The following is a 24540-nucleotide window of genomic DNA, read 5'->3' as shown; positions in this document are numbered from 1 at the left end:
GGAAACCCTGACCCCAACTGTGGTCAGAAATCAAGGATTTCCTGTATCTCACCTGTATGTTAGACACCTTTGCAAAGGATTGTAGTTTTGTCAACCGGAATGCAGGTCACAAATATGGTCGTAAGTCGAGGACTAGCTGTATTCACACCAGCTTTCTGACTATTTCCTCCTGGGGATTTGGCAAAGCTTTCCAGAAGCCCAACAACACACAAAACATGGAGAAATCCCCAAAAAAACCCCAAAATTTCATTTTTCACCTCGAGCACAAAGTCCAGATGTGGTTTCCAGGCAGAAACAAAAGTTGTTGTGTTTTTGCATTCAATCAAAGCAATTAGATAGGTTTGTTGTTATAGAAATGGCTGGTTTATACTATTAGGTAAAAGCAAAAAGTGGAGGATTGATGTTATGGTTTTACTGCCCCAAAAGAGAGTCAAAAATCTTCTTTCTTTTTCCCCCGCTTTCCCCTTTCCTTTTCCCACGACTGTCGTTCCTATTATTTCCTTTTGTACTTTTGTACCTTATAATATTCAGAAATAAACTTTTTTTTTAAAAAAAAAGAAAAGAAACACGGACAAATCACTATCCTCTGGAAGTTTTTCTCTCTCTTTTGAGGTGTGCAAAAAAGAGAGAAAATTCGGCCCTTCAGAATAATATTAAGCAGGGATGGGCAATTATGGCAATTATTACCCCTTCGCGGACCGGCTCAGGACTTCTGGGAGTTGTAAAGTCCCCTGTCGCATACCCGTCATAGAGGCAAATCCCGTATAAAATCTACCTTGAACCCTGCGTGCCAATTTTAATGCCAGCCCTTGGGGGAATCTGAAGGGGGATTGATTGACACAATCAACTTGATTTTTCCCATCTCCGGGTTTAATCTGCTGGAAGCTGGGAATTATTTGATGGCTTCGACTAGAGTTTAATCTCTTTGTTTCTGCAGGATTGTCCGCTGGGTTTCCCTATGTAACAGTTGGGAAGTCGGAAGGAAGGAACGAATGGAACATCGGAAAGGAAATTCGAGGTTTTGCACCGTGATTGTGCAGCTATGGGCATTCTCCATCCCCCATCAAGTCACGCTTGTAACAAAGCTGCTTTCCCAAAAGGCAGCTGGATTTTACAGGGGGTCCTCGAGTTACGACCACGGCTGAGCCGCACATTTGTTGCTAAGCAAGACATTTGTAAAGTGCCCCATTTTCCTAGCCATTCCTAGCCGTTAAGCGAATCGCCTGCAGTTGCTACATTAGTAACACAGTCACTAAGTGAATTTGGCTTCCCCCATTAATTTTGCTTGTCAGAAGGTCACTGATCCTGTGACGCCGGGACATTAGCAATAGCAATAGCAGTTAGACTTATATACCGCTTCATAGGGCTTCCAGCCCTCTCTAAGCGGTTTACAGAGTCGGCATATCGCCCCCACAGTCTGGGTCCTCATTTCACCCACCTCGGAAGGATGGAAGGCTGAGTCAACCTTGAGCCGGTGAGATTAGAACCGCCGAACTGCAGATAACAGTCAGCTGAAGTGGCCTGCAGTACTGCACCCTAACCACTGCGCCACCTCGGCTCCATTGCAACTGTCATAAGTACATGCCTGTTGCCAAAAGCCTCTGAATTTTGATCACGTGATTATGGGGAAGCTGTGGCAAATCCACAACCTTCCCTCTCTTTGGACACTGTTCGAGATCCACCCTGAAGCCGCCTGGCGCCTTTTTAATAAAAACGTCTCACCGGAGGAGCTAAAAGCACTCAGCCTCTCTCTTTCTGTGGTCCATAACAACTCACACCGAGTGGTGCCCTTTCCTTCCCAGTTGAAAGCAATGAATCCTTCAGTCCCTTTACCCTTTGCAAAACTACTCACTCTGTGCTGTATGATACCGCTTAGATCAGTGTTTCTCAACCTTGGCAACTTGAAGATGTCCGGAATTCAACTCCCAGAATTCCACAGCCAGCATTCGCTGGCTGGGGAATTCTGGGAGTTAAAGTCCGGACATCTTCAAGTTGCCAAGGTTGAGAAACACTGGCTTAGATTAATAAAGAGCGAAGACGCTAAACTACCCTAATTTCCAGCTAACTGCAACTACGTGTGAATGTGTGTGTGTGTGTGTGTGTGTGTGTGTGTGTTTGTATGTATGTGTGTGTGTGTGTGTAAGGGGAGAGTCAGGGAAGTAAACCAGGCTCCGAAGCCGGCTGGGAGTAAAAACACAGCAAAAGAAAAACTATTAGCAAACCCTGCTTTACAGCATCTTTCCCTAAGTCAGCAATACTGATGTCAATCAACATAGTTAGTATTCCGTTTTTTTCCCCCCCCTTGGCATCGCTGTAAACCAGTTTTGCTCAATCTCGGCAACTTGAAGATGCGCAAACTTCAACGCCCAGCATTCCCCATCCAGTATTACGGACTGTGGAATTCTGGGAGTTGAAATCAACAGGCCCCTTAAAGTGGCCATGTTTAGACACCCTTACTGGACTCAGCATTTCTCAACCTTGGCAGCTTTAGGGATGTGCGTACTTCAACACCCAAAATTCTCCAGCCAAACGCGTTGTTCTGACCGAGGCTTCCCGAGAGCCTGAAGCCAACTTCTTGTCCCGACAAAAAACCCTTTTATTAATTGACTGTGAATTCTGCTCCTTCACATCCAGCAAAGCCTTTCGAGGGAGGATTTACGGTCACAGACCTTATCTGGCTTGGAGAGCTGCCAGGACGATCTCTGCAGAACTTGGCCAGGAGTCTCGGAGAGTCACGAATCAATGAAGCGAACTGATTGTCTCCTGCAAACTCCACTCCCCTTTCACTCCCCTTTTATTTCCTCTGGGAGGGGCCATTCACCGTCCACCTGTGGCCTCACTCCCAAGTCAACCCCTGTTCCTTAGCTCTTCCCTTCATCTGGCAGCTCTGCGCATGCGCACACTGGGAACAGGCTCCAGCTGTTCTTCTGCCTCACTGATGTCTGACTCTGAAGGCAGCTGATAACTGTCGGACGGCCCTGGCCCCCTCTCTGCCTCCGACACAGAGCCCTCATCCGAGCCTTCCCCAGACTCCAGGACTGGCCCAGGTTCCTCCCCAACCCTCCTCACTCTCTGAATCTGCTGCCAACTCTGCTGGCTACTGGCAATCCACAACACAAGGATCTGAAAATATGCCGGCTGGGGAATTCTGGGAGTTGAAATCCACCCGTTTTCAAGTTACTGGATTTGGGGGGAAAAACACTGCCCGTAAAGAGTGCCACAATTACGATTATTTTGAGAAAGGAAAGTGGCAAGGACCACTCATCCACTCACCCACCCACCCACCCATCCAGAAATCCACTTGCTTTCTCCGATCTTCCAAACCCTGGAGCTGAGGATTACATATCTTTTTTAAAAAAAAAACATCCCTTTGGCTTCTGATCAGCCCTACCCTGTTTTTCTTCCAACTGGCCTCCCTTCTCCACATCTGGAAGCCAGTGCAATAAAAATAAAAATTAAAAATCCCCCTTTTTTTGGGTGTTCTCCCAAAGGTTTCTGTTTGGGAAACGGCCTGGCATTGAATGTCCCATCTCGCCTGGGACGTGACCCCCATTTCCCACCCCACACCCCTGCCCAATTTTTCCTGGGCTGAATCCCACCACCTCTCTGGCAGGGAGAAAGAGAGGGGTACACCATCCCGCTCGATTCACAGTTCCCTGGGGGGCACCCCTGGATTAATCAGGGGGTTCCCCCTGCCCCGTTCTTTCAAAAATTTTCGGAACCCCAGCGAGGTTCTCTACAGAGCCCAGGCAATCAATGAATCCCTCAACCCCCTCCCTCCAATAAATAAATAGATAAATAAATAAAGGTGCTCAAATCCTTGTCCTTCTTCTTCTTTCTTTCTTTCTTCTTTCTTCTTTCTTTCTTTCTTTCTTTCTTTCTTTCTTTCTTTCTTTCTTTCTTTCTTCTTTCTTTCTTTCTTTCTTTCTTTCTTTCTTTCTTCTTTCTTTCTTCTTGGTTCTCTGTGCATCCAGTCTTTTTTTTTCAGCTGAAAGACTGGAAGGAGGGCCAGGATGAACAGACGGATGCGATGGCTTTGAAATCAACCTCTTTCAGCTCTGGAAAAGATGAATGAGGAACGAACAGAATTCCATCCCACCCACTCCCCCCAAAAAAACCCCAGCGATCTTCTTTTGCACCCACCCCCCCCGCCCTTAAAGGAAACGCCTCACTAAGGACAAAGCTTTTAGGACACATGCTTGAATAAATAAGCTTTCGGAAAACCTCTTCTGGTTTTGGTCTGCTGCTTTGAAACGCCTTCAAACCGGCTTTCTCGCGCGGAAGGAAAAGTTTTGTTGGAATTGTCCTGCGGTTTCGGAAAGTTTGGCTCGCGGCGATGAATGATCCGAAACGAGGTTGGTTTGCAAATATCAAAAGGTGAAAACTCAAGAAGATGGCTTTCCCGTCTCCCTGGTTAATATCCATATATATATTTATATATATATATATATATATATATATTTGCACTCTGAATTTAATATTTAATTTATTTATTTTTTTGCTGGTTTTTGAGGCATCCTTGACTCTTTCTGTAGTCCGACAACGTGGCTACCTTTTTGTGCAAACCGGAAGGTGGCTTGTATTTTTTTTTTTCCTTTTTTTTTTCACACCCCCCGAAGAGTTCTCATCCCAGCACCATCCGGCATCTCGGTCCATGGTGAATTCTGGAGCTGCGTGGCCTCCTTTTCAATCCGTCTCCAGGAAGCTTCGGAGAACATCAGCCGCTTGTGCTCCCCATCCACCCACAACAGAAGAAAGTCGAAGCGTGTGCAAGTGTGCAAACAGAAGGTACAAAAATATTTCTTTCCGGCAAACTAATTTTTAAAGAGCTTTGACGCTGATGAGGGCTGTGATTTGATGGAGGGGGGGGGGGCAAAAAAAATAAAATAAAAATAAAAGGATTTTGGCAGCTCTGCAACCAACGATTCCCTTTCGCTTTTGGAGCCGATTCTGCGCGTTCTCTGCTGATATTCTGTTTCTGCAAAGAAAGCAGACTTACACCTATTCACCTCGTCTGGACTTCAACTCCCAGAATCCTCCAGGCAGCAGGGTGAAAGGGGAGGCTGGGGATTATGGGGGGTGAAGCCCCAACAGGTTCTGGAGGCAGCCGATCGGAGGCCGGCTGAATAATGCACTGGGGGGGGGGGAACCCAAGGGGGAAATATTATTCCTGTTATTTGGCCACTAAAGTCAGCTTGCCCTCAAGTACAGGTGGTCCTCGACTTACGACCACAACCTTCTGTTGCTAAGTGAGACCACTGAATTTTTTTGCCCCGATTCACCACCTTTCTTGCCACACGCTGTTAAGTGGATCGTGCAGCTGTTAAGCAAGCAATTTAACGGTTGCTAAATGGATCTGGCTCCCGCATTGATTTTTGCTTGTCAGAAAGTCCGATCATCTGACACGGCGGCCGTCGTAAATATGAAGCCGTCGTAAATATGAAGCCATCGTAAATATGAAGCCGTCGTAAATATGAAGCCAGTTGTGAAGTATCCAAATTCTGATCATGTGAAACCCCCCCCCCCTTCCAGGGATGCTACATTGGTTGCAAGAATGAAAAATGGTCATTTACGTCACCTATTTTTTTCAGGTTCGCTTGCAAGGTTGGATGGTTACTAAATGAACCGTCGTAAGTCGAGGACTAGCTGTATGGGCATAAGAAAACGTTTCAGCCCGATAAATATCTCCCAAATCTCTGCCGGCACGATTCTGCGACTCCGACATTACGCTTTTTGAGTAGGGAAATCTGCATCCTGGCTTAGCTTTAGCAGACAAGCCAGGGATAGGTGGCTTTATTTCAAACCTGACATTCCAGGTTTAAAAATCCTGGTCTCTTTTAAAAGCTTGTCCGTGAGGATTGTGAAAGCAACTAATGAAGGTTTTAGAATAGTTGTTTTTTTTAAAAAGGGGGGTCATTTTAAGGTGGATGTACTTCAACTTGCAGAATTCCCCAGCCAGAAGGGAGGAATTCTGCAAGTTGAAGTCCCGCCATCTTAAAGTGATAATTATGCTAATTATTACTCTATAAATCTGCTTATGGAATCCTGGCTGGGGAACCTCAAACTCGCCTGCTAGCAAATCAACACATTTTGATGCTGGATGAGGATTTGTGACAAGTTTTGGGGCCAGGTTTTCTCACTAAAAATCTTAAATCTCCTCTATGGAGCTAGGCCTAAAATTAAAACAAAGATCCAAAGTTTGCAATCCTTATTTCCAAACCGTCTCTCCGAAGGAAAACCAGCCCACAGGCTGAAGAAATTATGCATTTGGGAATACAAAGCCTGCAAATTTTAAGGTGCATGGACGGACTTCATCTCCCAGAATCCCCCAGAATTCCGGGATTTGAAGTCCACTGCTCTTTAAAATGGCCAAGCGTGGGAAATTGTAAGCTAACCTGTTCTTGGCACCCTACTCTTAATTTTTCTTTCGGGCAACGAATAAATAAATCAATCCCTCCAAAACAGGAGATCTGGACAACTTCCTCAGGCTGGTTTGAAGGAGACCACTCCGGGTGCAAATCCTCCCACCACCACCCCCTTCCAGATATACGAATTTTGCAATTGCCCCTTTTAAAAATAATAATAATCAAAAGAAATTCCTCCTGTGGTCTGAAGTGGCCGGTTTCCCCCTGGCTGTTTCTCCATTCCACTTCCAGGGGTGTAGTCAAGACTATGCCTATCCTAGGAGACTGTACTTCTTTTAAAAACAAAACAAACCACTAGAGGGCAGCAAAGCAGTGCGGAATAATGTGCATTCTTTGCTGCCCCCTTGTGGGCATCTCAAGGCTTGCAGCTCAGATCTGGAGCTTTAATCACTTGCAGTAGCGACTGACGCAAACACATGAGGATGCCTCAAGGAGACATCTTCAGATGTTCTTCTGATTTTCTGAGTGCGTCTCATGCATGCAGGAAACGGGCACCTGGACTGGTCTGCTCCCAGGGCACCCCCAGCACTTTAACCAGAGGTGGGATCCACTTACTGTTACTACCGGTTCGGCCAGCATTGGAAATCTCAGCGTGCATGCGCTCATCCGCGCATGTGTACGGCAGGGGTGGGTTGCTGCCGGCGTTACAGCCACTTCGCTTCGCATGCCTGCCGCACATCACTTGCGCATGTGCAGTTGCCTATAAATTGTTCTGCACATGCGCAAGAACATTATAAAATGGCTAAAAGACATGCCGGCAATGGCATGGGTGACCGGGGAACCGGTTCGGGGGCGTGGCGAGCCTACCATTCCCACTGGTTTGGTGACCCAGTCGCCATTTCCACTACTGGTTCGCCCGAAGCAATGCGAACCGGTAACAACCCACCTCTGGTGTGCGGCGTCACAAAACAAGAGCATTCGCTCGTCCGTGCCATCCGTACATGCATGCAACGTCAAAAACACAGGGATGTAGGACAGGACTGCACCGCAGGTCGCCACTACCGGTACGTACGAACCGGTCCGAATCGGCTGAATCCCACCTCTGACTTTAACTTGATGGCCTGGGAATAGGTTTCCAATCACCCGCCCGAGTGTTTGATTGCTGAATGAAAGTTGTGTTTTATCATTTTTCTTTTGTTCACTAATTGTTTGTTTTGACCTTGCACTTCCCCCCCCCTGTGGTTGTAAGCCGCCCTGAGTCCCCTCAGGGAAAAGGGCGGCATATAAATCCCAATAAATGAAATGAAAATGAAATCAATTGGGGGGGCCATGCCTGTCTTGGGGTCCAGAAGAGACGGCTTGCAGCTGGACTTAAAACTCCAACTCTTGATTTGCAGCTGGTGGGAGGGGGGTTTGTTTCTCTTTCCTGTCTGAAGTTCCTCTTAAACCGTAAAATTGGTGGGCGTGGCCCTCCCTGTTTCCCCTCCACACGGACCTGAAGTGTTAGGCCAGTCATCATTTCCTTTCAAAGGCTCCTGAGAAATTTTTGTTTGGCCAGGATGCTGAGCTTCTGGTCCAAACCAACCCTGTATCCCGCGGTCCTTGGAGAAGAAGGGAATGACCGTTCAACCACTTGAGGCCTGCGGTCCAAACGAAGCCTGGACTTCAAGCTCCGTTGGCGTCTGTTGTGTCTCCTACGATGCCTTGATCATTTTGGGCGCTAAGCGGTCTCACCTGTTTAATGGAACAAGCAAAAAAACACTTCTCCCCCACCCACCCCCGGCCTGAACGGTGAGATTAGGACAACTAGTGAAAACGAGAGATCTATGCCAGGAACTAGGAGTTCCTACCGGCATTGGTATCGCTTCGCTTCGCGCACGCTGCCGGTTCTGTGACCCGGGCCAAATTACCGGTAGAAACCTGCCTCTGATCTACACCAATTTAGGGTTGGCTCCTGAAAATAGACCTTAGGAGGGGTACAAAAAAGGTAAGATGGCAGCTGCACCAGCAACGCCCTGATGAGAAGGCTTTAGTGGCGCAATCTTGACTTTTTTTTGGGGGGGAGGGAATGATTCTGGCACCTGTATGCCCTTGGCACAGGGCACCTCACCTCCAATTCTCTAACCTTGGCCTGGGCAACCATCCAGATTCAAAGGGTCCAATGGGACTCGGAGCATTTGTGGGCAGAGCTGTGTCTTTTTGTATGTGCTGTGTGTGTTTGTGTGCCACTCCCAAAAGCCAAGATGCAAGGGAGTTCTCCTATCAGCTCCGGGCCTTGAGAACCCGATTTTCTTGGCCTCGTTTATTCTCGTGGCAGAAGGCTAAGATATATGCCAGCTTTGGCTTTGAAAAAAGAGACGGTTGTTTCTTGAAAGTTGTGAGTCACACAAGGAATAGGGCAGCCCACTCTCTTTTTAACAAGGCTCCGGGTGTGACGAGTCGACGTCGAACAGATTGGACGTCCTCCTTTGTTTTCAAGAGTCCTGAGATGTCTTGGCACAGCTGGACTTTCGGACCCAATTCTGGAGTTTGGTTGGGAAAGAGTTCTTCGAAGGCCAGGTTGGATGCCTTCAAGTCTTTCCCCCCACAAAAAATGGCTCTTCTTAAAAGAATAAATTTAGAGCAAAAGCTTCCGTTCGAAACTTTGAAACCAGATCACTGGGCAAGATGTGCTACTCCTGAGTAGGAGCTACCACCTTCCAGAAGTCAGCTTCCCCATCCTGACAGCTGGCTTTTTTTGCAAGCTTCTCCTTGTGAGACCAAACCCTGTGAGTTTCGAACTCGCTCCCCTTCAAGAAATCAAAGCGATGTTGTGTAAAGGAGACGGGAGGGAAGCGATCCCCGCCTTCCTTGATCGGCGACATCCCTCAAAGGTTGAACTAGAAGACCTCCAAGGTCCCTTCCAACGCCGTTATTTCAGTTGGCAGAAGCCAGCAAATACAGCAACGGGCTAAGATTTGTCCAGAATAATAAATTTACAGAGCTCCAAAAAAAATAAAAAAATGGGAAGTTGGTGGATCTGGTGTCTCTTTACAAAGCCAGCCTTACTCCAGAGAGATGCCTACACCCGAGAAGGCTATTTTTTTTCCTAACACCCCTCCAGCGTCCCTGGTCTTAAATTTCACAGGAGTCCCTTGCTGGAGCTGACATGGGGAGGGGGACCAATTTATCACAGTCTATCAAAAAAGATGAAGCGGCTGATAGAAGATAAGACGAGGCCACCAGAATGCTTGCGTAATGCTTTTTTACACCGAGGGGGTTAAGCACTCCGGCTCAAAAGCAGGGACGTCCGCGTGTGTGAATGTTCCCTTTGGAGAGCAGAAAAACGTGGATTCCGTTAAGCCGTATCCCGCAACATTTCCCACGCTGCAGAGAGCGATATCCAACCTGCCCAGATGTTGGAGTGGAGGAATTCTGCTTAATTAATGCTGCTTTATCCTTTTGAAATAATAATAATAATAATAATTAAAAAAACCCGACAGCGGTTAGATCCATGTCCCTTTACACCGTAGAAGCTCACCCATCCTTAAAATACATAAATAAATCCAAAATAAATGCCGGTTTGGGGGAAAAAAATATATGAAAAGCAAGCAAGAGGACAGAGGCCAGCCGTGGCGGAGTTTTGAATTGGGGGGGGCAGCAGGAAACTATGGTTTGTCGTCAACGCAGGAGGGCCAAGTAAGGAACTACAAAAACCACTTTTCCTGCACGATCCTGGCCCTGGTGAGTTCTCGGCCTTCCGGCAGAAAACCGCTCCCAAATTTAGGCGGGAGAGGAGAACGGAAACGACGCGGCGGTGGGAGGCAGGTGGTCGCGCAGCCGCCTCCGCCAGAGGAGCGAGGAAAAAAAAACGGCGAGGAGAATGACGGGAGGACGGATCTTCTTCTCAGTTCTCGGGTGAGTTTCGGTAGCACCGTCAGCCTCTCTGGTGTTCCTCGGCTCCTCCCGCCTCGAGAAGGAGCCCCATCTCTTCCGGAACTCAAGACCTGCTCCCAAATGAGGAGGCGTCGGATGGGCCTTGCAAAAGGAGCCAGTTCAGGAGGAACTGAAGCCGGCATCGGAATCCCGGACAGTCTTTTCGGAACGGGATGTTAAGCGACGGTCGGTCGGGCTCGTCCCTCACCAAGGTTAGCAACCGGATTCCACCTTAATGTGTAAAATTTTTGAGAAGCCCGGCCTCTTCTTCAAAGCCTGGAGAGAGAGAAGAGGAGGAGGAGGAGAAAGAGGAGGAGGAGAAAGAGGAGGAAGTAAAGGGAAAGTTGTCTTTGGCCGGAGTCTCTAACCTTTGGCAACTTTCAGACAGTTGAAAGTTGCCAAAGGTTAGAGACCCCTGGTCTACTGGAAAGGAGGACTGTGGGGTCCTTGGTGCTCTCTGAGCTTGGTGGTTTTCTTGCAAACGTTTCATGACCCAACTAGGGAACATCATCAGTGTTAGAAGGGAGGGAGGTGAGTGGAGAGGAGAAGGAGAGGAGGGGGAAAGCAGGAGGAGGAGGAGGACTGTGGGATCCTTGGAGATCTCTGAGCTTGGTGGTTTTCTTGCAGACGTTTCATTAAGAAACTAGGTAACGTCATCCATCCACAGAGCACTGATGATGTTACCTAGTTGGGTCATGAAACGTCTGCAAGAAAACTACCAAGCTCAGTGACCCGGTGAAGCCCCTTTTGGAATTTAGCAGCTGGAAATACAACATCTGCCCTCAAGTGTGTCTTTTCTCAGCCTCTTTTCGCTCCTTTTCCACACATCCCCGTCAGGTTGCACTACCTAAGTTTCTAGTCCCTGAGACTGAAGGGCTGGAGGCCTGTTATGAGGGGGACACCCGCCGTTCCCCTCCTTAAGTCAAAATGGGGTGGGGGAGGGGAAATCCTTCGTACCTGGAGTTTGTTGATCATTTCATCAAACATTTTCTTGGCCTCCGAACTATTTGGTTCCTTAAAGTAATCGGCAATCCCGACTTGGACCACAATGGACTTCAGGTTCCGGCAAACGCCTTGAAAGGGGAGAGAACTTGGTTTGATCCTGCGGACGCCGAGGTTCAAAAAAGTCAAGATGGCGTCCGTGATCACATGATTCTTTTTTGACACACACACACAACTCGCAACAGCGGGCCTAGCCTAGTGCAGGTGCAGCCGGAAGGAAGAGTTTAGTCAAGCAATTTTTATTTATATTTATATTTATTTATTTTTATATATATATATATATATATATATATATATATATATATATATATATATATATATATATATTTATCAGCATAAATATAACAAATATAACAAAAAAGGCAACAGTAAAAAATATTGGGTTTCTGTCTGGATGGACTCTTGTGACGAGCCTAATGACAGAGAGTGGAAGTGTGACCTTCCTCCCATACTTGGGCATACCAGGGGTTGTGACTTTAAGTATATACCTCCCACCCTGGCTGGCTGATAAAAGGAGTCGTTCTCTGTAGCTCAAATGGTTAACTCCCTGCCTGGGAGGCAATAGAGCACAGGTTCGATTCCCAAAAACTTGGGTATGGCTAGCTGATGAGAGCTAAATAGCTTGAAATAGATCTATCCTAGTCTCCCTTTATTTATTTATCAGCATAAATATAACATATATATATATATATGGTCCTTGTTTTATGACCACAATTGAGTCCAGAATTTCTGTTGTTAAGTGAATCACTGCAGTTGATAAATTAATCTGGTTAATGTATCTACTATTTACCATCTATCTATCACTATCTATCTATTTTCTCTCTCTCTCTCTCTCTCTCTCTCTCTCTCTCTTTATCTATCTATCTATCTATCTCTCTTTCTCTCTCTCTCTCTCTCTCTCTATCTCTCTATCTCTCTATCTATCTATCTCTCTTTCTCTCTCTCTCTCTCTCTCTCTATCTCTCTATCTATCTATCTATCTATCTATCTATCTATCTATCTATCTATCTATATCTCTCTCTCTCTCTATCTATATCTCTCTCTTTCTCTCTCTCTCTCTCTCTATCTCTCTATCTATCTATCTTTATCTATCTATCTATCTATATCTATCTATCATCTCTCTCTCTATATCTATCTATCTATCTATCTATCTATCTATCTATCTATCTATCTATCTATCTATCTATCATCTCTCTCTCTCTCTCTCTATCTATCTATCTATCTATCTCTATCTCTCTCTATATCTATCTATCATCTCTCTCTCCCCCCCCCCCTCTCTCTCTCTATCTATGCATCCCAAGGATCTGCTTTTATTTGATTAACGAGGCTGCCAGTTTCTAATTACATCATAGATCAAGAGCTGGCTGGGGGATTCTGGGAGTTGAAGTCCACAGCTCTTAAAGAGGCCAAGTTTGAGCATCTCTGGCCTGGCTCTTTGCCGCCACCTAGTGGCTGACCCAGATGTACATCCCCTGTTTTTCACAGCCACGCCCTCTCTGTCCCATCAGCCCGCCCCCCACCTTCAGCCCCCCCTCCCCCTTCCTGAGCTCCTACTCACTGTTGAAGTGCAGTAAGGCTTTCGGGGTGACCGGAGTGGACGTGAGGACCAGCATCTCCAGGCCTTTCAAGCCTTCGCGACACACCTCGGCCGCCACCTCTTGGTTGACCTCCGCCACGTGATCCAGCTCCAGCACTTGAAGGCGCATGCAGTTGCGGGCTGATAGGGGGAAAAACAGAAGAGAACGGAGTGACGGAGTTGGAAGGGACCTTGGAGGTCTTCTAGTCCAACCCCCTGCTTAGGCAGGAGACTCTATAGCATTCCAGACAAAGGGCTGTCCAACCCAAGAAAAAACATTGGAGACTCTGACGGCCTGGATGTTGCACCTGGATGGTCAAGAGGTCACAGTCCTTGCATACTAAACTGGTCAAAATCCCCCAGCCGGCATGTTTTAAAGGTAGTGGACTTCAACTCCCAGAATCCCCCCAGCCTCCATGCTTTAAGAGGGATGGACTTCAATTCCCAGTATCCCTCAACCAGCATGCTTTAAGGTAGTGGACTTCAACTCCCAGAATCCCCCAGCCTGCATGCTTTAAGAAGGGTGGACTTCAATTCCCAGAATCCCTCAACCAGCAGGCTTTAAGGTAGGTGGACTTCAACTCCCAGAATCCCCCGGCCAACTCCCAGAATCCCCCAGCCAGCATGTTTTAAAGGTAGTGGACTTCAACTCCCAGAATCCCCCAGCCTCCATGCTTTAAGAGGGATGGACTTCAACTCCCAGAATCCCCCAGCCTGCATGCTTTAAGAAGGGTGGACTTCAACTCCCAGAATCCCTCAACCAGCAGGCTTTAAGGTAGGTGGACTTCAACTCCCAGAATCCCCTGGCCATGAATGCTTTAAGAAGGGTGGACTTCAACTCCCAGAATGGCTGGCTGGGGAATTACTGGGAATTGAAGTCCATTCCTCTTAAAGCAACGGCCACGTATGGCCACCCCTGCCTTAAACCGTGGTCAGCCTGAAGACATGAGAAAACCGCCTTCCGCGTATCTTTTCCTTCCTCCTTCGTGGCCCAGATAAGGTCCCAAATCTGGACTTACCTAAGGAAGCCAGTCCCTGCAGGCCGCAGCCGGCTCCTCCGACCCCCAGCGCTCTCAAGTGTGGCCAGCAACGCCCAATCATCTGCAGGCAACGGTTGCTAAACCTGGTGGGTTGCTGGCTGGAAAATATTTTTAAAAGAAGAGAGAGAGAGACAAAGAAAATAACTGGGAAGATCTCGTCACGGAAATACAAGTGAGGAAGAGAACCAGTAACTGGAGCTGCTTGGAGCTTCTTCCATAGCTCGGGGGTGTCAAAAAGACAAAACAGGAGACCTCTGAATCAGGGTTTCACAAAATTTGGCTACTGGTTCGGTGGGCGTGGCTAGATTGGGGGTGGGGAGCATGTGACTGAGTGGGCATGGCCAACACTCAGTCACGTGACTCCCCCTCACCAAGCCATGCCCACTGAAACAGTGGTGAAAAGTTTTGATGGGGGTGGCCGTCCAGCCTGGCTGGAGCTAAGGGAGCGCCTGCAAACTCCCCAGTAAGAAAAAAACATCTTTTTGTTCTCCCTGGCCCCGAGGAACACTCCGCAGGCATCAGCAGGGCCGCGGGAAGGCAAAAATGCCCCCGTTTTTGCAAAAAATGGGCTGAAAACCGGCCGTTTTTCACAAAAACGGAGGGATTTTTTGCTTTCCCGCAGCCCCGCTGAACCCTGCGGAGTGCTTCTGGAGGTTAGGGGAAGGCAAAAACACTTCCGTTTTTGCAAAAAAGGCCCCATCTCTGGGAGCCCTCTGGGACTGGGATGCCCACACTATTAAAAAGGGGGGAAATACATTTTTCCAATGAAGATTGTTCTGCAGATTTGCAGAACAGAAAATAAAGATAGCGATAGCAATAGCGGTTAGACTTATATGCCGCTTCATGGGGCTTTCAGCCCTCTCTAAGCGGTTTACAGAGTCAGCATATTGCCCCCAACAACAATCCGGGTCCTCATTTTACCCACCTCGGAAGGATGGAAGGCTGAGTCAACTCTGAGCCGGTGAGATTTGAACAGCCGAACTGCAGAACTGCAGTCAGGTGAAGTAGCCGGCAGTGCTGCATTTAACCACTGCGCCACCTCGGCTCTATAAGATGGCGGTGCCCGGGATACAACTGGTACGGTCCCGTGTCCGGCTGAGTTACTACCTATTCGGCTGAACCAGTCCGAAGCGGTAGGAACCCCCCCTTTGCTGTGAATGTCCTGGGGTGCCTCTTACCAAGGGTGGAGGGGTGCCACCTGCAGAGAGATGATATCTCGGCAGCCTGCTCCCAAGGCCCAGATGACTTCATGCCCCACGGGATCGGTGGAGCTCCTGGAACGGAAAACAGAAGAAGAAAAATATATGGATTATTTCTTCTAGAAAGTTGGCACAGGTGAGGTCTGGTAGAGGAGCTGCGTAGGAAAACGAATATTGATTTTTGTCTGTTTTTTTTTTTAAATCACAGAATGGGGGCAGAGTTGGAGAACAATCGGTTTGCAACTTAATTTTTTTTTGGGGGTGGTGGTCCCCAGTTGCCTGATCTGTATGTTCTCAGAGGCTGCACTTGTTTAATAAGCCAGGTGTCCGGCCTGCAATTATATTCCTTTTAGAATTTTGGCCTGCCACACTCTCTCTTATTTCATTATGGTGCATCATTAGTATAGTTGATGGGAGGGGGGAATAGACAGGAGTAGGATTGTGGAATGTATTATTGTCGTTCTTTCCTAGAAGCCAAGGTAATTTTTTGTCTCCGCACTTTTACACCTGACTGGAAGCAGCTGGGTGTGGATGCCAGTGTGGAAGAAGAAGATTGGACCATGTGATGGACTGTGGGTGTGGGGACAAGATCATGAACTTTTAACTGGGTGGAATTGTGATGTCATTTCCAGAATTGAGATTAACACAGATGCGTTAAGATGTCTGCTTTATTAAATTGGAACTTTAAGGATCGTTTTGCCTTGGACTCTGATTTAATTCTACATTTGGAACGGTGACACCAGGCTTACTAGATGTTGGAGGACAGGATGGAATCGCCTTAATTGCACCACAGATTGGCAGACTTCACGTTAGTTTTCCATTAGGAAGGTGGTGAACATCCTAGACTAACCTAAATCCCCCCCCCCCAAAAAAACAGGGGATTCTTAGAAGCCTGGCATTCAGACAAATCGGCCATCGACTGGCACATAGAGATAAACAACGCATAGGCACCTTTCAAAAGAGACAATGAAAAAGCTAAAAAGGAATAAAAAGATGAAACTATCTTCTTGATGACAACACACAAATAGGACAGCCATTAACACCAGGATTAAGACTAAACCAACAACAAGCCATAAACAACACCTCAATCAAGGAACTACCATCTCCGACTACCGATCCAGCAGTAAATAATTAAGCCTAATTAAGGAATCATCAAGAATCATCAAGACTTTCAGCATCTCGCTCCCCTTTTCTTCTTCACCCAACATCTGGAAGCATGTGATCCCCCTTTTCTGTTCGAGCCACGTGGTCCTGTCCACCATTAAACCATCTTTCCAAGCAGCCTCCATGTCTCCAGTGTCTTTTTCCCCTCACTTCGAGCTGAATCCAGGGGGACACTCCTTCCGACATCGCCACGAAACGTTAAGCATTATAAATTTCCGCGCATCCCCGCCAGTCTTCGAGGTGGCAAATCAATCAATCAATAATAAAAAAAACAACCCAACCTTTATAAAACTAGCTTGGCCCTTTTTGTGGTGTTGCGTGACCCAATTCCACGCTAGAGAAGAGCCTAAAAATAAGCAAGCATGAATTATCTGGGGGAAAAAAAATATTCATCTGCCTCTCCAGCCCCGGGCTCTGGAATTGTTGGGCATGGCCTTAATTAAAGGCATGAGTCATTTTGACAGATTAGAAAACTGCCAAATTCTGCAGGTACATCTGACTATCCAGAGTGAAAAAGAGGGAGGGAGGGAGGGAGTGGAGGATGGGGCATTTGCACCCGGAAGGACCACAGATCTAATAGCAATAGCCGTTAGACTTATATACCGCTTCATAGGGCTTTCAGCCCTCTCTAAGCGGTTTACAGAGTCAGCATATCGCCCCCAACAATCTGGGTCCTCATTTCACCCACCTCGGAAGGATGGAAGGCTGAGTCAACCTTGAGCCGGTGAGATTTGAACCGCTGAACTGCAGATAACAGTCAGCTGAAGTGGCCTGCAGTACTGCACCCTAACCACTGTGCCACCTCGGCTTATAATGTGGGGCATTGCTCCCAGCCAGACCGTTAAACCCGAATTAAAAAATAATCCTCGGCTTATGACTGCCATTGAGCCCAAGGTTTCCTTTGCTAGTGTGGGAAGTAGTACACCCCAAAAGGACAGTGCCAGAAACCTCCCCACAGCAGAAACCTAGGAAAATAGTGCCACGAGACTCAAGCCAGCCCTTCTCCCTTTAAGAAAACCCCAGGCAAAAGCACCAGCTGAAAGGAAAACTCAGAGCAGCCCCGCTAAGGACTGTTACAGAAGTAACAAAGCTGACCACAGAAAGACTTAAGTAGAGCCATTAAGATAAGGGGAATCAGGCTAAAAAGAAACTCTCTCCAAGGTAAACTGAAACTCCCCTTTCTTGCCCCCTGACCTTAATTAATCCCTTTTATTAATTGACTGTGAATACTGCTCAGTCAAATCCAGCAAAGTCTTTCAAGGGAGGATTTATAGTCACCGACCTTATCTGGCTTGGAGAGCTGCCAGGCCGATCTCTGCAGAACTTGGCAAGGAGTCTCAGAGAGTCACGAGCCAATGAAGCGAACTCATTGTCTCCTGCAAACTCCACTCCGCTTTCGCTCCTCTTTTATTTCCTCTGGGGGGGGCATTCACCGTCCACCTGTGGCCTTACTCCCAAGTTGACCCCTGTTCTGTAGCTCTTCCCTTCATCTGGCAACTCTGCATGTGCGCCCACTGGGAACAGGCTCCAGCTGTTCTTCTGCCTCACTGATCTCCGACTCCGAAGGCAGCTGATAACTGTCAGACGGCCCTGGCCCCCTCTCTGCCTCCGACACAGAGCCCTCATCAGGTCCTTCCCCAGACTCCAGGACTGGCTCATGTTCCTCCCCAACCTCCTCACTGTCCGAATCTGCTGCCAACTCCGCTGGCGGGCCACAACAACCACGTTCTACCTCACCAAAGCTCTGATGTGGGCAAGGAAGGACCAGGAAAGCACGAGATGGTCGCTAGAACAGCTTGTCCACACGATGCCCTCTTAGATACCAACACTGAGTTAATCTCCAGGCTGGCTGGAGAATAAGAATGGCAGCAACGGAGATGCCAACTCAACAGATGCCAGGGGTGTTGTGTGTTTCCTTTCACACCATCTGCTCTGGAAAATTCTGCAGTGGAGAAATTGTTCTGTGCTCTCCTCTCTCCTGCCGGCGATGTGTCCCCGGCACCCTCTATTCTTAGAAGCGGCGTCATGTCTGAACGCCACCTCGAGCCCGCGCCTCGCCGCGGCCGCCTTTGATAAGAGCCTCGTTGTCTGTGCCGCTAATTTCCTCCGGCAGAAACACAACGGCACAGCAAATGAGTCAGAGAAGGTTGCAAACAGGCAACAGCGGAGGATTTGAAATAATCTCCCACGCCTGAATCACGGATCAATCCTAAACAGGATAACAGACTTGGAAGGGGCCTTGGAGGTCTTCTAGTCCAACCCCCCCCCTCCTCAGGAAACACTGAGAACGACTACAGGACAGGTGCTCCTCGGTTTACGACCACAATTGAACCCCTGCTGCTAGGAGAGAGACGGTTAAGTGAATTTTTGCCCCGTTTTACAACCGGTTGTTAAGGGAATCTGGCTTCCCCCATTGACTTGGCTTGTGAGATAGTCGCAAAAGGGGATCGCATGATCCCAGGACACTACAACCGCAGGGGTGGGTTCCGGCAGGCCGGTACCAGCTACCCAGGCCGATAAACCACTTCCGGTTCAGCTGAACCGGTATGAACCGGTACGAACCGGTACGAACCCACCACTGTACAACCGTCTTAAATACAGGCCAGTTTCTAAGCATCCGAATTTTAAGAAGGGAATGAATAACCATTGTAGGGGCCAGTATTTCCTGCCTGGGCAGGGGGTTGGGCTAGATGACCTCCAGGGTCAATTCCAACCCTGTTATTCTTTGATTCTATATTTTGAGGGCTGCCCCCTCTTTTTTCCCCCTCCCCTTCCCTGGAGACGGTCTCAATGCCTGATTCCAGCTGGGCTAATTATAAGGTGTCTCCCTTCAAGCATGACACCACAATAACCCGTCACAGCCCACTGGGGAGAGCCTGTCTCCTTGGCAGTGCCAACGGTGCCAAGAGCGAAGCCCTATTGAGGTGGGTGCCACCACCACCACCACCACCCCTCCCCAATCTTTTGTTCTCTTGCTGCTTCTCCAGCCCCGACGGAGAGAGAGAAAAGGCCGTGATTATTTCACACCGCCTCTCCCTTCTCCGTGCGGTGCCAAGGGCTGTCTGGTTGGCATCGCTGCCAACTCCGCCGTTGTTCTCCCTTGGGGCTCACACGCGTCTCTGGGGAGGACGGCTTCAAATCCGCAGCGCTGAAAACAGAACTGACGGGGCAGGGGGGGAGGGGAGCTCCTCCCCCCCGTTTCCATTTTCACTTGTCCCAAAGGTCGTGCTCAACTTACGACCATCCTTGAGTCCAACATTTCCGTGGCTGTTCTGGAGGCAAATTTTTCCACTGATTAATTGTTTTAGCTGTCTGGAAATTTCTCCTCAGTTCTAAGTTGCTTCTCTCCTTGATTAGTTTCCACCCATTGCTTCTTGTTCTGCCCTCAGGTGCTTTGGAGAGTAGTTTGACTCCCTCTTCTTTGCGGCAACCCCTGAGATATTGGAAGATGCTATCCTGTCTCCCCTGGTCCTTCTTTTCATTAAACTAGACATGCCCAGTTCCTGCAACCGTTCTTCGTATGTTTTAGCCTCCCGTCCCCTAATCCTCTTTGTTGCTCTTCTCTGCACTCTTTCTAGAGTCTCCACATCTTTTCTACATCGTGGTGACCAAAACGGAATGATAAACTCTGATTTATAGCAATAGCAATAGCAGTTAGACTTATATACCGCTTCATGGGGCTTTCAGCCCTCTCTAAGCGGTTTACAGAGTCAGCCTATCGCCCCCACAGTCTGGGTCCTCATTTCACCCACCTTGGAAGGATGGAAGGCTGAGTCAACCTTGAGCCGGTGAGATTAGAACTGCTGAACTGCAGATAACAGTCAGCTGAAGTGGCCTGCAGTACTGCACCCTAACCACTGCCCCACCTCGGCTGATTTGGTTGGAGGCCCCCCCCCAATGCCCCCCGCTTACCGATAGGTGACAGCTTGGAGACCTCGGCAGTAGCAGCTGGCCAGCCAGAGGGAACGATCCGTCAAAATGTTGGGGCAGTGGGAAACCCGTAGGATCAAGAGGTTACTCCCGGAGGCTTTGAGTAAGGACTCCAGTCCTGCTTCGAGGCATCCCCTAGCAAGACAAATCCCCAAAACAGGAAGAGGAAAGTTAGAAATGATTTAAATCGATTTAGATCAGTGTTTCTCAACCTTAGCAACTTGAAGATGTCTGGACTTCAACTCCCAGAATTCCCCAGCCAGCATTCGCTAATTGCATTTTTACCTGCTTTCGAACTGCTAGGTTGGCAGAAGCTGGGACGAGTAACGGGAGCTCACTCCGTTACGCGGCGCTAGGGATTCGAACTGCCGAACTGCCAACCTTTCTGATCGACAAGCTCAGCGTCTGAGCCACTGAGCCACCACGTCCCTCCTATAATCACATTAAAACGAAAGCCCAATGGAAACACCAAACCCTAGGCCCATGTGCCCCTGCCAGGACGACCAAGACTAGTGCCCTGTCTCAAAGCAGTGGCTGATGGTCTTTGGCCTGGAACATGTCAGTAGCTCCTCTCCTGACCCAGAAAAAATGGATGGTACGACCAGTCTCCCCACATTCTATCGATCTTAACAGAACTGCAGTTGGTAGGGACCTTGGAGGTCTTTTAGTCCAGCCCCCTGCTCAAGCAGGAGACCCTACACTATTCCAAACCAATGGCTGTCCAATCTCTTCTTCGAAAACCTCCAGTGATGGAGCACCCGCAACTTCTGGTGGCAAGGAGTTCCACTGGCTAATTGTTTCCTAACTATTAGGAAAATTCCACTTAATTCTAGGTTGCTTTTCTCCTTGATTAGTTTCCACCCGTTGCTTCTTCAGATATTGGAAGGCTGCACTCTTCCTCACCGTGTGCTTTTTATGTAATCCTCCTTCGTCTCCTTCTTCCCCCTCTGCCTGGGTTTGAGATTTTGGAGGGTGAGAGAATGCGTCTGGGTGCACCATTGTGACAACATGACCAGGAACTGTGTAAGAAAAACAAAAATGGAGTCAGAGACGCCCCGCACGAAATTGTAGTTTTCTCTAAATAAATATATTTCACATTTATAGGTAGTCCTCGACTTACGACCACAATCGAGCCCCCTCACCAATGTCTGTTGCTAAGTGAAGACCTATGTTCAGTGAGTTTTGAACCAACTTTCTTGCCACCGTTGTTAAGTGAATAGCTGCAGTGGTTAAGTTAGTAACTCGGTTGTTAAGGGAATCTGGCTTCCCCCTTTGACTTGGCGTGACAGAAAGTTGCCAATGGGGATCAAGTGTTTCCCCGGGACGTTGCGACCGTCATAAATAGGAGTCAGGGGCCAAGCAACTGAATTTTGACCTCGGGGAAGCTGTAATGGTTGTAAGTGTGAAAAACGGTTGCAAGTCCCCCTTTTTCAGGGATGGGGTAACTTCCAATGGTCACGAAGTGAGCTGTTGTAAATCGAGGACCATGTGTACATATACAACAAACAAGAGAGTCAGGCACATCACTACATTGTGAGGTAAATTGTGAGGTAAATTACAGAACAGCATACAGAGCACACAGAAGGGAAAAAAGGCGGGGGAAAAAGGCGGGAAAAAAGGGAACCACCCCTTTTATACCCAACAACCAATCATAACATAGATTGCCTCATGCAGGAGCCCACACTCTCCAATCAATCAACTACAACGGTGGGTTCTGGCTCATTATACTGTACACTTCACAGTAATCTTTAATCCTTAATAAGATTAAATATCTTATCAGAGCCGCTATTATGCAAAGACACCGAAGGAAAAAGAGAGCGATGGCCTCCCGCCACAGGAGCCTGCTTTGCAACCGCAATAAGCTGATACAAGTAGTCCTCGATTTACAACACGTTGTTTAGTGACCGTTCAAAGTTACAACATCACTCAGAAAAGTGATGCATGACCGTTTTCTCACGCCTACGACCATTGCAGCATCTCTATGGCCTCGTGAACAAAATTCAGATTTAGGACTGTATGCCGGGGCCGTGTGATCGCTTTTTGAGATCTTCTCCCAAGCAAAGTCAATGGAGAAGCCAGATTCCCTTAGCAACCGAACAGCTCCAGGGATTCACTTAACAACCGTGGCAAGAAAGGTCGTAAAATGGGGCAAAGCTTACTGAACCACTGTCTCACAGAGATTTGGGGCTCTGTTGTGAGCTTAGGTTGAGAGCTCCCTGTACTTTGTGGAATGGAGTAGAAACAGATTAGGATCCGGGCTTGACTACTGCAGGAGTTGAGTGAGGAGCTATCCTTAAACACTATCCACCAGCATCTCTTGGCATAAAAAAAGGCCACCTCTTTACATCATCCTAGGCTTCCCAAGAGCCTGAAGCAACTCTTTGTCCCGACAAAACCCCCTTTTATGAATTGATTGTGAATTCTGCTCATTCCCATCCAGCAAAGTCTTTCGAGGGAGGATTTACGGTCACAGACCTTATCTGGCTTGGAGAGCTGCCAGGCTGATATTGGCTTCCCAAGAGCATGAAGCAAACTCCTTCTCGCCCCAAAAAACTGCCCCTTTTATTAATTGACTGTGAATTCTGCTCATTCGCATCCAGCAAAGTCTTTCGAGGGAGGATTTACAGTCACAGACCTCATCTGGCTTGGAGACCTGCCAGGCTGATCTCTGCAAAATTTGGCAAGGAGCCTTGGAGAGTCAAGAACCAATTAAGCAAACTGATTGTCTCCTGCAAACTCCACTCCCCTTTTATTTCCTCTGGGAGGGGCCATTCACCGTCCACCTGTGGCCTTCCTCCCAAGTCGACCCCTGTTCTTTAGCTGTTCCCTTCGTCTGGGAGCTCTGCGCATGCGCACACTGGGAACAGGCTCCAGCTGCTCTTCTGCCTCACTGATGTCTGACTCTGAAGGCAGCTGATAACTGTCGGACGGCCCTGGCCCCCTCTCTGCCTCCGACACAGACCCCTCCTCAGATCCCTCCCCAGACTCCAGGACTGGCCCAGGTTCCTCCCCAACCTCCTCTCTCTCCGAATCTGCTGTCAACTCCGGTGGCCACTGGCGGGCCACAACAACACCATGTCGCACCACATTGCATCCATATTGTGCACGTTGTTTGCTAGATACAATTCAAGGCCTTGGTTTTTTGGTCCCTTTGGGTCCAAAGGGCCCGTTTAAGAAATAAGCTACCTTGGAACCGAATTTGCTTTTAAGGGAGCTCTGAAGGATGCAGAGGAGAAGGCCTTGTTATCTCAATTCAAGGCCTTCTTTTCAGAGCGTTTGAGTTCTTTCTTTTTTTTTTAATTTTATCAATTTCATATATACATTCACAATTAATAATATGTATTTATAACAATTTTTCCCTACTGTTGACAATATACTTGAAGATTGCTTTTTTAACATCCCATAGATCCATCTTATCTTACAACGGTCCTACTTCTTCTTCCCTCCCTCCCTCTTTCCTTCCCTCGTTTCTTCTCTCCTACTCCCCTTCCCTCCCTCCTTCCCCTTCCCTCCTTCTCTCCTTCCCTCCTTCCTTCCCTCCTTTCTTTTCTCCTTCTCTCCTTCCTTTCCCCCTTCCTTTCCTCCTTCCTTCCCTCCTTCCTTCTCTCCTACATTCCCTCCTTCCTTCCCTCCTTTCTTCTCTCCTTCTCTCCTTCTCTCCCTCCTTCCTTCCTTCCTTTCTTCTCTCCTTCTCTCCTTCCTTCCCTCCTTCCTTCCCTCCTTGCTTCCCTCCTTCCCTCCCTCCTTCCTACCCCCCTTTCCTCTCTTTCTTCTCTCCTTCCTTCCTTCCTCCTCTCCTTTCCCTTCTCTCCTTCCCCTTCCTCCCCTTTACCCTTCCCCTCTTCCTCCCATTCCTCCCCTCTTTCCTACTCTTACATTCCCTCCCATTCTTCCTCTGCCTTTCCCTTTCTCCTATTCCTCTCCTTTCTCCTCTCCTTCCTATCTTTCCTTCTACGCGTTTTGAGTTCATGAACAGTTAATTTTAACTCTTTTTTTTTTAAATGGGGTGTTAAGTTTTGTTCTTTATGGAGAGTTGGCATGCGTTCAACGAGCAGGAAGTTGGGACAGAGCAAGTAAATAAAGAAACTGGCAATTAACATAAAGCAAATATTGAATCGGGGGGAAAAAAATTATAAGCCGTGTAACAAAGCCAGACTCCATCAGGAAAATAAATATTCCATGCAAATCCACCTCAACCCAGCCACATTTTTCAGAATGACGTGCTTTGACTTGGATGCTGGAATGACAGCCCAGGACAAGGAGAAAAAGGGAACATCAGTTCACACCACATCCAGGAGACCCTCAGAGACTCTGAGAAGCTTGTGACACAAATATCATACAGGTAGTCC

General features: G+C 48.0%; 1 protein-coding gene across 1 annotated transcript; it reads right to left on the bottom strand.

Moving 5' to 3' along the window:
• Positions 1–10389: 10389 nt before the first annotated feature.
• Positions 10390–21210, bottom strand: FBXO41 (F-box protein 41; the record flags this gene model as incomplete). Its single annotated transcript, XM_032238295.1, has 7 exons — positions 10390–10556; positions 11238–11353; positions 12841–12999; positions 13878–13996; positions 15077–15172; positions 20174–20326; positions 21095–21210. Coding segments are annotated over 7 exons (822 nt in total), but the record flags the coding sequence as incomplete, so codon positions are not given.
• Between the last annotated feature and the right edge of the window lie 3330 nt (positions 21211–24540).

This window comes from Thamnophis elegans, unplaced genomic scaffold (genome assembly GCF_009769535.1).
Source record: "Thamnophis elegans isolate rThaEle1 unplaced genomic scaffold, rThaEle1.pri scaffold_101_arrow_ctg1, whole genome shotgun sequence".
In the NCBI taxonomy this organism is placed as follows: domain Eukaryota; kingdom Metazoa; phylum Chordata; class Lepidosauria; order Squamata; family Colubridae; genus Thamnophis; species Thamnophis elegans.
Note: the sequence above shows the minus strand (reverse complement) of the source record. Positions and strands in the feature narration are given on the sequence as shown.